At 40.1% G+C, this 14961-nt stretch overlaps 3 protein-coding genes and 1 pseudogene across 5 annotated transcripts; 2 read left to right on the top strand and 2 right to left on the bottom strand.

The window, feature by feature from the left end:
* Nucleotides 1-3922: 3922 nt before the first annotated feature.
* Nucleotides 3923-5349, bottom strand: LOC111326917 (collagen triple helix repeat-containing protein 1). Its single transcript, XM_022931003.2, is given in 4 exon segments — nucleotides 3923-4439; nucleotides 4601-4645; nucleotides 4648-4860; nucleotides 5214-5349. Coding segments are annotated over 4 exon segments (687 nt in total). The 5' UTR covers nucleotides 5295-5349; the 3' UTR covers nucleotides 3923-4091.
* A 1860-nt stretch (nucleotides 5350-7209) lies between these two features.
* On the bottom strand, nucleotides 7210-11839 carry LOC111326869 (collagen triple helix repeat-containing protein 1). 2 transcript variants are annotated; one of them, XM_088751807.1, is made up of 4 exons: nucleotides 11698-11839; nucleotides 11107-11180; nucleotides 7890-8144; nucleotides 7210-7728 (listed from the first exon to the last, which is right to left on the bottom strand). In XM_088751807.1, exons 3-4 carry the CDS (start codon nucleotides 8133-8135, stop codon nucleotides 7381-7383), a joined length of 594 nt encoding a protein of 197 aa, XP_088607933.1. In that variant the 5' UTR covers nucleotides 8136-8144; nucleotides 11107-11180; nucleotides 11698-11839; the 3' UTR covers nucleotides 7210-7380. The 2 variants fall into 2 exon arrangements, with proteins under 2 accessions (XP_088607933.1, XP_088607932.1); XM_088751806.1 differs by lacking the exons at nucleotides 11107-11180; nucleotides 11698-11839 and adding an exon at nucleotides 8482-8626.
* On the top strand, nucleotides 10782-12169 carry LOC148734778 (collagen triple helix repeat-containing protein 1-like; annotated as a pseudogene). The gene is made up of 3 exons (XR_015998335.1): nucleotides 10782-10890; nucleotides 11254-11499; nucleotides 11662-12169. The product of XR_015998335.1 is annotated as a collagen triple helix repeat-containing protein 1-like (transcript).
* A 631-nt stretch (nucleotides 12170-12800) lies between these two features.
* Nucleotides 12801-14711, top strand: LOC148734777 (collagen triple helix repeat-containing protein 1-like). Its single transcript, XM_088751808.1, has 3 exons — nucleotides 12801-13051; nucleotides 13674-13853; nucleotides 14295-14711. The coding sequence occupies exons 1-3, from the start codon at nucleotides 12971-12973 to the stop codon at nucleotides 14646-14648; spliced, it is 615 nt and encodes a 204-aa protein (XP_088607934.1). The 5' UTR covers nucleotides 12801-12970; the 3' UTR covers nucleotides 14649-14711.
* The last annotated feature ends 250 nt before the right edge of the window (nucleotides 14712-14961 follow it).

Genomic DNA, 14961 nt, shown 5'->3' with positions numbered 1-14961 from the left:
TGGTACGTGTTGGCTTGCACGTCGGTAAGTGTCATGGCTTTGGTACTTTCGACGCTTACACTGGCTGGATCTCAGTCAGCAGGGTCATTATTGAGGAGGTTGAGCCCCCAGTTGCTTAAATCGCCGATGTTTTATTCCACCCATGTGCATAGTTCTTGATTCATTATAAGGGGAATTTATGATGTTGCATCGTAACAAGGGAGTAGTTAGGCCCACTGAATTAGCGTTATCCCAATTGTACAGGGTGGAATGATAATGTGTGAAAATAAACCTGCAAAAAACTTAATTTTGGTTGATCTTTTGTTTTGATATGACTACAAATCCTATGCAAAAGTACGGAAACACCCGAAAATAAGAACCTAGTGGATTAAGAAGCTCTTGGCAGAAATTTGCCATTTTCATACTCCTTTAAATAAGAACCTGTTTAGCCAAACATGATCAAGCAGGTTCTTATTACAGGATAAACGAATTACAAGTTACTGACACAATTTATTGGTGTGTGTAAAAGAAATAGAAGATAATTTACACAAAATACCCAATATTTAACAATTATTCGCCGAAGGCGAGGTGAATATCGTCGAATAATCCCCGAGACGAAGTCGAAGGGACTATTCACCGAACCTGAGGCGAATATTTGTTTTAGTATAATTTCATAGCTGAACAACAGAGAAATTTCTAAAATCATAACATTTGAGTAACATTTATTAACATTTTAGTTTAACATTTCATGTAAACCGCGCGGAGCGGTTTATATAGCGTCATATAAGGAACCGCTCGACCAATCAGATTGCTGGAAACTCTTTGTTCAGCTCTGAAATTATACTAAAATACAGTAGTGCAAACACTATATATGCTATATCGTTAGTTCTATAGAAATAGCACCATTTATTGTTAGTTACTTGTTACAGTACGTAGTTGAAAGTTACAGTTATACCGTATTATATATAATTTTAGCCCGTACAAAGCTTATTTATTATTCTTATGATATATATGCAAAACAATGACATCTGTATCCCCCTCTTAGCAATTAAGAACCTAATTAAGAACCTGTTTTGCTAAAATAACCAACGACTACCCCTTTAAACAAGAACCTTTTTTGCCAGACTGCCAAAAAATAAGGTTTTTATTTTCGGGTGTTTACTGTATCACTAAAAGGAAAGGTCAAAATTTTGGTACCTTTTTCACATGCGTTTCTGGCATGTTTCATTCCTGTAAGCTTAAGTAAATTTGACGCAATCTGGATGCATTGTGTCCCGTGCATTTATGAAAAATAATTTTATGCACCGGGGGCGCGCGCCATAGGGGGGACGCAATATCCTCCAGAAAATTGATTTGAGATAAACACCTGTAAGATGCCATTTCCTACATTTTTGAGATCAAAGTCAATGGGAAATTGACCATACATACATATGACCGTAAACGAACTCAATCCTTGCAAGGGGTAGAAGTCCAATATACCAGAGAAGTGAAACAGGGAAAAAACCACAATCCTCATGTAAATTTCTTTAATTGTATTGCTGTAGACCTCGTCACTTCGATTGAAGATGCGACACAGTGACATGCAATTTTAAAACAAAGTAGGTATCGATGACAAAAAAAGCTAAGACCCGCCATTACACAGAACATTCCGAGTCGGAAATGTCCCGTGATCTAAAGGGCAGCGGGGGGTGGGGGGGTGGAAGTGGCGAACAGAGAATCCAGCGAACAAACAGTTATAGGTAATGTATGGCCCACAGTAGCGAGGATAAATACTGATTCTTGGGCATAAATGGTCTGTGTTGTTTTTTCTTTCTAAGTTCTAAATGTTCTCGCTAATCTATTTGTATAGGTAATCACATGATTTCGAGTGCAATTTGGAATAAATAAGCACGAGTAAATTTTTTCAAAGACTAACAAAATTGCATGAGTCCGGAGGGCGAGTGCAATGTGTGGTCTTTGAAAAAATTTACAAGTGCTTATTTATTCCAAATTGCACGAGAAAATCATGTAATTATCTATTAATAATATACATGAAAAAATACCAGGTAGCTTCTCATAACTACGCTGAAGAAAAGCGCGCGCATCACGTGCAAAAATAATTTATTCAAACCCTGCAAGTGACATTGACCTTGACATTGACCTTGACTTTGACATTGACCAATCAGATTGTCTGGTTTGTTTCTTTCTTTGCACTGAATTAACCCTCAGAAAACAGAAATTTTTAATGAATATTTCTGTTCTGTTTTCCTTCCCGCAGCCCCTAATGTAAACAGGGCTGAAATTAACATATCAACAAAAACTGCTATGGAAATTACGCAAATAGAAGTATCAGTTGAAGAGGTGAAAGATTACTTGAATGGACTAGACACCTCAAAAGCATGTGGTTCCGACGGCATTCCAGCTCGACCACTAAAACAATGCAGTGAACAAATAGCTCCTAGTCTCTGCGCTATTTTTAACATCTCTCTTAGCAGCGGCAGAATTCCAAGAGAATGGAAGTCGGCAGATATAACACCCATCCACAAGAAAGAATCGAAAGAGCCAGCTGATAATTACTGACCATATCGCTTCTCCCAATTGTGTGCAAAGTTTTGGAACGTTGTGTTTTTAAGGCCACGTATAATCACATTAAGAACTTAATCACAAAATTTAAACTCGGATTTCTCAAGAACCGATTATGCGTTACACAGCTATTGTCAGTATTGCACACTATCGGACAACACCTTAATCAGAACACTCAGACAGATTTTGTATACTTGAACTTCGCCAAAGCCTTCGATATGGTAGATCATCAGATCCTGCTGGCTAAGCTGGGGGCATACAGGGTGACTGGAAGGCTACATTCATGGTTCACTGACTATCTTGGTGGACGGATACAGAGATTCGTTATCGAGGGTGCAGCGTCACAGTGGGCACCAGTCACCTCCGGTGTCCCCCAAGGAAGCCTCCTGGGTCCTTTATTGTTTACCGTCTTTATCAATGATCTCCCAGAAGAAACTGTGGATGCTGTTATGGTCGCATTATATATGGACGATACGAAATTGTATCGCAGCATTAAATCAATGGGCGACCGCATCGCCTTACAGACCATGCTTACCGACCCCGATGAGTGGTCTCACCGTAATAACATCTGTTTTAACACCAGCAAGTGCAAAGTCCTAACCGTGACCAGCAAAGAGAATCCCCTAACATACAACTATCACCTCAACCAAGTTCAGCTGGAGCGTGTCACTAATGAGAAAGATGTCGGGGTTACTGTCACACGTACCCTCTCCTTTTATTCATTTATTAATTTATTTATTTACTTTTTAATATAGAGGAGTGCCTCGCATGGTACCTTGCGTCCCGTTCGCAACCCCCCCCCCCCGTTTTGGGTCTTTGTAATGAGTGCTACTGTTGTGTGTTTCTTTTTTATATTTTTATTTTTTATTTTTTTAGAAGTCAAACCGAATAAAGTTGTTGAAACGAAACCAAAACCCTCTTCTGCACTGAATTAACTCTCTTCTGCACTGGATTAACTAAAAACTGCATTCATCTTAACCAATCAGAACTGAGAAATTTTTTCATGTATATTATTAGAGCAAAAAGTGAGTGGCTTGTTCTCTCGGCGTTTCCTCGACATTTTGTGGAAAAAAAAAACTTGAGCGAAAGTTGCCATGCCTCAGTTTTTTCAGAACCGAATCTCTCTATATTTTATAGGGGTGAAAAATGCAAGGGATTAATGAATTGATAATTAGAGGAGAGGACAGGCAGGTACTAACCACTCATTTGTTGGGAAAGTTACGCCGCTTCGACAGTACACAGTAGGGACTGCGTCGATTTCATTATATTAAAAACGCAGCGTCATGCAAAGAATGATCACGGGCTATTATGCCAACCTATCCATAGGGATACTTTTGCATGGTATGTTTTAATCGTGTCAAGACAAAACATGGACCAAAGATAGCTTTCTTCGCAGGTTTATTATCACACATTGTCATTACTTCCACCCTTTACAGTAGAGACAGCGCTAATTCAGGGTGTCTAACTACTTCCTAGTTACAATGCAATATTAGCTATACCCTTACATTGAATCGGGAGCTATGCCCTTGGATGGAATAGGAATAGGAGATCTATGCAACTGGGGGTTCAACCTCCTCAATAATGATCCTGCTGACTGAATTCCAGCCAGTATAGGCATTGAAAATGCCAAAGCCATGGCACTGACCGACGTGCAAGCCAACACGAACCAGGCCTTTTGCGATTCCAGCACAGTAGCCTTCTATGTTGGCTGAGCGATGGATGTTCAGGTCGATGTTCTGGTAGACAACGGCATCAATGGCAGCGGGAGCCTTACATTCAATGTCGTTGAAGGTGAAAAACCATCTCATGCAACAGTGTTTGCAACCGGCGATGCGAATGTTTCCCATGTAAGATACACGGAGGAATGTGTTTGGGGCAGCCTTGGTGAACGGACATTCCTTAGAAACAAAGATTCAAAACATTTTATTAAATGCATTGGTGCAGCAAATATGTCCCTCTTCGTCTTCTAGTTTAATCTTGATAATGGTGAACGCTATTCTCCTCACATTTTCTCTATTGTTAAGTGAGCACCAACTATTTCCCTTCTTTGCATACATACCAGAACCCGTCCATTATCAGTCTCAGAGTTGATGTGATTCCAAATTAAAAACACTGTTTCCATCTCCTTTGGGTCCCAGCGTCTCCTTTGACTCCTGGTTATCCTGGTGGTCCCACTTCCCCCTTGGGTCCGGGTGCGCCATCTCGTCCGGGTAGTCCATCTCGTCCTGGTGCTCCATCTCGTCCCGGTAACCCATCTCTACCTGCTGGGCCTGGTACGCCTGGTAGAACTGGACATCCTTTCTTCCTCATCTCCTGAAACTGTAAAACTTCTTATTACGATTTCACATGTCACTTTCTGAAGAAATCCTTGGGACACTCCCTTCATGGTCTTGATTAATGAACATCTCTCCAAGCGGTGAATAACATTATAACTTTGAAAGTGAGTTGTATGAAGAAAAGTATAATTGACCCGATGGCGACAACTCAAAAATGAATCATAGATGGGGTTCATGATCAATTGGCGAATTTGCTTACAGTTTTGAAAGCAGTGCTCACCGCATCTTGATCCATCCGCCAGTTTTTATCGCGACTCGATAGTTCAAATTACATTTGTCCCTGAATCGAAGGTGTTTCTATAAAAATTAACAACCCTACCCTGTTAAGTAACTTACAGTTTCATCTGTGCCCATCACAACCTGCAGGAACAGGAGAGAAGACAGCGCAAAGATCTGCAAAAGATGTTGTCGATTCATTTTTCCTGAGAAGGAGTTCAAAATGCCGGTCTTCCGAATTTCACTTGTTTAAGTATACTTATTTTCATTCATAATTACCATGTTATGTTTGCAATAGCTTTTTTATTAGTAGACAAACACAATTGTTTAATTTTTTCGCCGAAAAATGCCCAAATTGGATTGTCGGACAGATCAAGATATTGAATTTGTTCGTAACTGTAAAAACAATTCAGAGTATTTGTCAAAGATATAATTAAATATTTTCCTTTAGTATAACCAGTTAATTTTTCCTCACACCGCGCACTAAAATCGAAAAGTAAGCTAATGGTTAAAGTGGATGGAATATTTCCACGAGGCGTGATTTGGTGGCAAAGATCACTAACTTTCACACATGCCGCATCATCATGCTATCAAATGTTTGTCGCAAGTTAAATTATTTATTGTAATTATGGTCATCGTGTATTTCGCTCAACAAGTATATCATCTAACAATCGAGAAGGGTGCAACGCTTTAACGATGCGTCGTTTTGTGGCAGCAGACCGATTCTAGACCTTTTACTCAACCCTTTCCCCTGATGCACTTAGTGTAATAAATGGTCTCTACACTTGTATGTTCTGATCGTTTCTAATTTTATTAGGAGACAAACAGTTGTAAACACTTATTCATTGAGTGGAAGGCCTCCTAATGGGACTTTTTAACGAAGTTTTTTGATGAAAGAACGCGTGGGGCGGCATGGCCCACAGAATAAAACTTGTATAAGGCTTGGGTATACACCCACACAGGTATGGTACTTTTCACACACGCTGATTGGCTTTCTCGGAGATGCTTAACAAGTACTATTCATCTCCGAGCGACCGAAAAGAGTAACTCGCGTGTGAAGAGTTAGACATTCGACCATTTTTCCTAGCACTGATAGAGACAGACTTATGTTTTAGTTCTTGTGTGGTATATTTCAAAATAACTATTACCTCTAATGTAGGTAAAAGTGGTCGATATTTACCGAGCCGTGATGCGTTAAGGTAAATATTCACCTTTATTGACCTTCTCTTCAGCGGATAATATTTGACTATATGCCATTATTTGCCAATCTTGTTTAACCAAAGTTATGAAAGAAATGATTACAGTGTACCTAGAAGATGAGAGATCCTTTGCGAGGGTAGACCTGGAACTAAAGTCTTTTTCGAGTATCAGGGCCACCTTGAAAATATATTGAAGCTAGGGGCTATAATTATTGTTTTGTTTTTTTCGCGGTCCACCCCTTGGCTGGCTAGGGGCTAAAATCATCAGTCTTCTATCATTATCGTTTCATTTATGAGTGAGTTCAATTTTTGGAGTGAGTGTGTTAGTTTCCGGTGAGGTGGGGCTCGATTCCCCAACGAAGTTGGTGTCTGGTAATCCTCCGTTTGTGGTGGACCCAACCCGTAGGCATTGCACGCCCGCCTCGGGTTGGATCAGACGTGTCAGTCGGCAGGCATTGCACCGCCCTCACTGGAGCCTGGCCGTCCACCTCAAATATAAAAAGAAACTTCATACTGATAACAAAGAAATTAATCAATTGAAGGGACTTTCACTGAAAAGGCATTAATTTCAAACATCTTCAATGTTTTTAACTGAGAAAGCTTGAGTGACATAAATAGCAGTGTCACATAGAAAGCTTTAAGCTGGTTTGTGTCCAATATTCTGTCTAATAAATCATTGGGCCACGGCTTTTTAGGGAGAAATATTATTCTATGAACGCCAGGAATCCGAATCGAATATGTCACATTTATTCAATTTTACGGCAACAGGAACACGCGAGATACTTAGGACTTGCGAGCTGTAATGCAAAGAGTGAAACTGGGCTAAAATAAAATGTCCACATATGTCCTACTTGAGATTTTTTATAAAGTACAGCTATGTTGAAACAATCATTTTAAAAAGAACACATGGACCAAAGTACTTTTCTTCGCAGGTTTATTTTCCCATATCGAGACATGACTTCCATCATGGCCAGTGCAGCCATGACAATCTTAATTCAGTGGGCCTATCTACTCCCCGGTTACAACATACTACTTCCCTTATAATGAGATCAAGAACAATGCGCTTGGCTGAAAAAAGCACTACTTGTTTAAGCAACTGGGGGCTCGATCTCCTCAATAAAGATCTTGCTGACTGAATTCCAGCCAGTGTAGGCGTTGAAAATGCCAAAGCCATGGCACTGACCGACGTGCAAGCCAACACGAACCAGGCCTTTGCCCATTCCTGTACAGTAGCCTTCTATGTTGGCTGAGCGATGGATGTTCAGGTCGATGTTCTGGTAGACAACGGCATCAATGGCAGCGGGAGCCTTACATTCAATGTCGTTGAAGGTGAAAAACCATCTCATGCAACAGTGTTTGAAACCGGCGATGCGAATGTTTCCCATGTAAGATACACGGAGGAATGTGTTTGGGGCAGCCTTGGTGAACGGACATTCCTTAGAAACAAAGATTCAAAACATTTTATTAAATGCATTGGTGCAGTAAATATGTCCCTCTTCGTCTTCTAGTTTAATCTTGATAATGGCGAACGCTATTCTCCTCACATTTTCTCTATTGTTAAGTGAGCACCAACTATTTCCCTTCTTTGCATATATACCAGAACCCGTCCATTATAAGTGTCAGAGTTGATGTGATTCCAAAAACACTGTTTCCATCTCCTTTGGGTCCCAGCCTCTCCTTTGACTCCTGGTTGTCCTGGTGGTCCCACTTCCCCCTTGGGTCCGGGTGCGCCATCTCGTCCGGGTAGTCCATCTCGTCCTGGTGCTCCATCTCGTCCCGGTAACCCATCTCTACCTGCTGGGCCTGGTACGCCTGGTAGAACTGGACATCCTTTCTTCCTCATCTCCTGAAACTGTAAAACTTCTAGTTACAATTTTACATGCCATTTTCCGAAGAAGTCCTAGAGACGCTCCTTTGATGACTTGTGATTAACGATCACCTCTCCAGGAGATGAGAAATTTGTAACTGTGTAACTGTGATGTATTAAATGAAATATATTTGACCTAATGATAACTACTGAGAAACAAAACTCCCGACAATTGACGAACTTTCGTACAGTTTTGAAAGTATTGCTTGCTACATCCTCATTCGACCAGCCCGTTCGCGATCGATTGTCCTCATTAAATTTTTACCTGAATCAAACCTGTTTTTATACGAATAAACTATTCACATGGCTTTAAGTAACTTACAGCTTCCTTCGGTTCTTCTGTGCCGATCACGACTTGAAAGAACAGGAGGTAAGACAACGCAAAAATCTGCAGAAGATTTTTTTGATCCATCCTTCTTGACGGAGAGTTCAAAATGCCGTGCGTCCTGATATCATTTGTTTTAGTACACTTATTTTTATCCACAATTATAATAACATTTTTTGGTAAACATATCCTATTATTTTTAGTTTGTTTTCGCTGAAAAATGCAAAATTGGATTATCGGACAGGTCCAGATATTAAAGTTGTTCGTACTTTGGAAAGAAAAGCGTCTGTTGACCATGCAATTAAACATTTGCCATTTTAAAAATAACTTTATTTATTGCCTCATATCGCGTAGTAAATTCCAACATTTAATTTAATGGTTTAAGTGGATGAAATACTTTCACAAGGGGTGATTTAGTGGAAAAAGATCAAAAGTCTTTACACAAGCCGCATTACCATGCAATTAAACACTTGTCGCTACTTTAATTGATTATTGTTATTACTGATTATATCTCGAGTTAAATCTTAAAAATTAGAACCTGAATATCTAAAAACTTTTATTGCATTTTCGATGGTTGCATGATTTTGTGGCAACATACCGAATCTAGTCCTTTTACTCTACTCTTTCCCCTGAAGTGCGTAGTGTAATAAACAGTCTCTGCACTTGCACGTAGCTGCATGATCGTTTCTAAATAAATTTAATTAGCAGACAGACAATAATAAACACTTATGGGCTGAGTGGTAAGTCACTTGGGATTTAATGATGTTATACGATGAATGAACGCATGGGGCGGCACGGCCTAGAGAACAAAATTTGTTTGCGCTGATTAGCTATCTCGGAGATGCTTAGCAAGTACTATTTATCTCCTAGCAGCCACAGAGAGTGAATCACGTGTCAAGAGTTTCATATCCGAGCAATTCTCTTTGCACTGACAGAAATAATTGATGTTTTAGTTCTGTGTGTTGTAAATTGTAAAAGAATACAGTATAGTTCACTCTTAAGCTGGTGAACGGGGGTCTTAATGGGATGATGACTTTTACGGATAACGGTTCAAGTTTTGGTCAATTCACTGCCAACGGTTTTATATCTTTCCATTATCGTCATAATATATTTTTTCGACGGTTAATTTTTTTTTACGACAAATGGTTAAAATTTGTCATTTTCACGCTTAACGGCTAAAAATCCCATTGAAACCCTAGTGAAAGTGGTCAATATTTACCAGCGCTGATGCTTTAAGGTACATATATATCCACCTTACGTACTCGGCCTCTACCTCGGAAAATAATTTTCAATGATTTGCGGAACTTGTTCAGCTAAGCCTACGAATGTCATGTTTATGATGTTCTTAAAAGATGAGAGATTATGTGTAACCTGTATCAGGGCGCAACCTTGCACATGAGAGAATTCAATTTTACTTATACGATAGGCGTGTGAGTTTTGTCGAACACACTATTCGTAGGACCCTCAATTATTTTTCGAGCTGTCCGCCTCTAGACCAACGGGAAGACTTGTTCCTTCATGTCAAAAGCATTAGATGTGCGAACGTGCAGGATTTGCGTACCTAATTGCCCCCGCCTGTGAAATTACGGATATGTCGTATCTAACCTTTTCGTCCCAAAATATAGCCTCTGCGCTTTTAATCACGTAACAGATAGGTATCACAATGTATGTAAGAGGGTTATATCAATTCAAAAAGTAGGTTTAGCTGATGCTGAGTTTTTTTCCTCCGCTGGTGCCTTCCTCGGTTATTAAGAGTCGATAGAGCAAGGTGAAGATTGAACATTCACGACTGTTTTGGTTTTTCTCTCGAAATTCGAACTTTGTAATCTAAGAGCCAAGTGAACGAGCGAATACAGCTCTCGTGTTGTGTAATAATCCATTATGCATCTGTTGCACATTGTGTGCAGCGCTTTGCTTTGGAACCTTGTTGTATTTGCTTGCGCGGATGGACAATCAACAGTAAGCCTGAAACTCATGATTTCTCAGTTTGTAATTTATTTCGCAATCTCTTAAAGACTTAAGAAAAAATTCTAGTAGTTTCTTAGAGAAGCTAGCGAACGCTACCACAACCCTCCAACTAGGTAGGGACTCAGTCACAATCCTCACGTGTTTAATTTAAAAAGGTTGACGAATGACGCATGTCACGCGTCCCGTGCTAACTTTGCATTTTAATCATTAGGTCTTCTCATAAAGCATAGCTTTTTCTACAGAAGCAAATGTTGAAAAAAAATTTGAGCTTTATTTCTTTCCCCTTATCCTTAATTAAATCAACGCTAAAGGAAGAAAATTGTTTAACCTCGGTTTCACAAACGATGGATCATTAAAATCTTCTGCAGATCTTTGCCCTGTCTTATCTCCTGTTCTTTCAGCTCGTGATCAGCACACACGAACTAAAGGAAGTTGTAAGTCACTCAGCAGACGTGTAGGGCTCTTCTTTTGCTGAGTCAAGCACAACTGTGGGAAACCGAATGATGAAAAAAATGAGAGGGTCGGATTTAGGTATCAATACTATTAAAATCTTAATATGTAATTTCTGAAATTTTAGTTCACCTGGAAGGATTAATATGTCTGTTGCCATTAACACTTCATAAAAACTAAGCTTGATATATACATCTCACTTACAAAATTGCTAAATCATTCAACTCCTGGAGAAGTGATCGTTAATCACAACCATCAAGGTAGCACCTCTGGGATTTCTACACCAAAAAGCGCGAAACAAAAGAATATAACGGTTATATTAGGAAAAAACAATTGGAATTTTTCCTTCAGCAAGAATCAGGGAACTCTGTTTAACTCAAGGCCCACCAGGCCCAGGGGGTCGAGATGGATTACCGGGACGGGATGGAGCACCTGGACGGGATGGACTACCGGGACGGGATGGCGCACCCGGACCCAAGGGGGAAGTGGGACCATCAGGGCCATCAGGAAAAAAAAGGAGACGCTGGGACCCAAAGGAGATGGAAACAGTGTTTTTGGAACCACATCAACTCTGAGACTGATAATGGACTAGTGCTGGTATGTATACCACGATAGCAAGTAATCCGCGGTGCTCACTTAAAGTGTAGAGAAAAGGGAAGGGGGATAGTGGTCGTCATCGTAATGATTGAACAAAAGAGCGGAAAGTGATAATACTGCTGCATCAATGCATTTAATTAAAAGTTTTGAATCTTTTTAAAGGAATGTGCGTTTACCAAGGCTGCCCCAAACACATACCTCTATGTAGTAAACATGGGAAACATTCGCATCGCCTATTGCACAAACTGTTGCATGAGATGGTTTTTCACTTTCAACGACATCGAATGCAGAGCACCCGCTGCCATTGACGCCGTTGTTTACCAGAATAGCAACCTTAACATCCATCGCTCAGCCAATATAGACGGCTACTGCGCTGGAATCGGCAAAGGCCTGGTGCGTGTTGGTTTGCACGTCGGTCAGTGCCATGGTTATGGCTCCTCCAACGCCTACACTGGCTGGAATTCAGTCAGTAGGATCATTATTGAGGAGGTTGAGCCCCCAGTTGCTTAGATTATACGTGCTTATTCCACCTAAGCGCATAGTTCCTGTTTCATCACAACGGTAGTTAATGTTGAATTGTAGGCGGGGATTAATTAGGTCCACTGAAATAGTAGTCTCGATTTCCTGGGTGGAAGTCATGACAACATGTGAAAATAAACCTGCAAAGAGACTTATTTTTTGTCTATCTGCTGTATTTGACCATAAGGGCCCGTTCTCCGCGGTGTAATAATAAGTGGCTGACGTGTTCCTGTAGGCGTCAGTTTGGTTAAACGTGACACCTTCCGGACACAATAAGTGCTTTACATACAGTGCAGTGGAAAGGTCTCATGGGTTTATTACAGCTGGGAAGTCACAAGGAAATCACAAGCGAATTACAAGCAAAGAGAACGCGACTACGCAAAGTAGTCTGGTGCTATATTTTGGAAAATATTTAGTTTGAAACGTAACCTGTATCGGTGCACCCTCACAAATCTTCGTTCAAAAGCTATTCGTGGAGGCCTGGTATAACAAGAATTCAATTTTATTTGTAAGAGGGGCGTTTGAGTTTGGCTCAACATACTATTCGGAGGGCTCTCAATTCTCTTACGTGTTTTCCGACTCTAGACAAACGGGAAGACTTGTTCTTTCATGTAAATAGCTTCAGGTGTGCGAACGTGCAGGATTTGCGTAATTCATCGCCTCCTTCCGATATGTCTTATCTAACGTTTTCGTCCCAAAAGATAACCTCTGCACTTTTGATCACGTATTAGATAGTTACTGCAATGTATATAAGAAAGTTATATCAAGTTAAAAAGCAGATTTAGCTAATCCTGAGGTATTTTCCTCTGCCTTTCCTGGTTATTAAGAGTCCACAAAGCAAGGTGAAGATTGAACATCAACAACTGTTTTGGTTTTTCTCTCGAAGTTTGATCTTTGTAGTTTAATTGCCAAGTGAACAAGTAAATACAGCTCTCGTGTTTCGTAATAATCCATGATGCATCTGTTGCGTATGGCATTCACCGCCTTGCTGTGGAGCCTTGTTGTATTTGCTTGCACGGATGGGCAATCGACAGTAAGTCTCATGCTTATTGTTTCTTCGTGATTTATTTCGCCAGTTCATTAGGGATTTAAAAAAACTCTAGTAGTTTAATAGAGGAGCTTGTGAATACTACCACAACCCTCCAACTAGGCATTTCACAATCCTTACGTACATAAAAATTCACGAATGACGCGCGTCTTCTGTATTTTTCAAGAGTCCCGTGCTAACTTTGCATTTGAATCTTTACGTCTTCTCATTAAGCGTGACTTTTTCTACGAAGGAAAACGTTGAAAATAAATTACGAGCTTGATTACCGGTACCTCCCCTGTATCCTTTGATCAACCCTTCAAAAGAAAAGGAAGAAACTTGTTTATCCTCAGTTTTTCTAAGTACTCTCGATTGTCGTACAAAGGGCTGAAAGTAGAGGAAAAGAAGTTGAATTTTTTTAGTTTGCTGTACAGTAAACTACATGCCAATTTGATGCTCTAATGGTTGTGTTTTAATACATTTTCTTAATGCTGTCTAAAGTGAAAACTTATTTTTCATCTGAAAAGCACGACACGTCTATTATTGTCTCCCCATTATCAATGACACAGCCCCACCCCACCCCATTATTGTCTAAACTAACGGAGCTCCATCTATTCTCTGCCGCCAGTGCTGCGAAGGTCCACCTGGTCAACCGGGAACTCCAGGAACGCCTGGAGTCCCAGGAACACCAGGGACATCTGCTTACTGCGGCTGTGGTCAGAGTGTTGCTGGAAATTCTCGACGATGGAAACAATGCACTTGGGTACATGACAATACAAAGGATGGCAGAGACAATGGACAAGTGCATGTAAGAAAATCATTTACTATTATGAAGAAAATCTTTTCCTTTAACTACGAAATGTAAGCATTAACCTTTTTTTCTGAAACGAAAATTAAGTTTATTTATAGAAATGGGGAATAAATTCTTCACACAGTGCATCACGATGCTTTACGAACGTTGAGTCAGCTTTGAGACGATTACGTTTTTAATCAGTGATGCTGCATCATTTTTATCGTCATGCATAAAACAAACAAACAAAACGAAACGAAAAGTGATGAATCCTAGAAAATCTTTGACAAATTTCCGTCTGGCTCTAAATTCTTTGTGTTTAACCTCAGCTATACCTGACTACAAAGTTGGGCTTGAATTTCAAACTGAGAAAAACGTAATTTGCAGTAAATTCCGACATAGGCAGCTGATACCAAAACAGTTTACTTGCGGAATAACCTACTTGATCAACATTTTCAGGCGTGTGACTTTGTTAAGCTCAGGAGCGATTCTTACCTTCGCGTGGTTTACATGGGTAATATTCGTATCACTAGCTGCACAGGGTGTTGTAAGAGATGGTACTTCACTTTCAATGGAGCAGAGTGCAAAGTTCCCGCTCCCATTGATGGTTCTCTGTACCAAAGCACCAACATCAACATCCACAGACCCACCAACATAGAGGGCTATTGTGGCGGAATTGCTGCTGGTAAAGTTCGTGTTGGATTCAGCGTTGGCAATTGTGGCGTCCCTTTTAATACCAATGGAGATGCTTATACAGGGTCAAATCAAGCCAATAAGGTTATCATTGAAGAAGTTGAGCCACCAGTAGGTTAAAAGGGAAATCTAAATTCTTCAAATATTGTAAAACTGCTCTCAAGTAAATCTAAGAGGATTCTAGATCGCAAGGGGTGTTAACTGATTTGCAACTGACCGAGTACTTTTTACTTTTTTTTTCCATTACAGTTGAATAGCAACCATGATTCGAGGTTTTATTTGAAATTTCTTTTCCGAAATCTTTTATTTTTGTAGTGTATGTTAACTTCAAATATGGAAGCTCATAGTTGTTAAAAGTAGCATTAAATTTGAGGGTGAAAGGTGTTTAGTTTAGATTTTCTGTTGTACTGTTGTTCTTCAGAGCTGCCAATGG

The sequence above is a fragment of the Stylophora pistillata genome, chromosome 3 (genome assembly GCF_964205215.1).
Source record: "Stylophora pistillata chromosome 3, jaStyPist1.2, whole genome shotgun sequence".
Taxonomy (NCBI): domain Eukaryota; kingdom Metazoa; phylum Cnidaria; class Anthozoa; order Scleractinia; family Pocilloporidae; genus Stylophora; species Stylophora pistillata.
The sequence above is the reverse complement of the archived record's forward strand: the minus strand, read 5'-3'. Positions and strand labels throughout refer to the sequence as shown.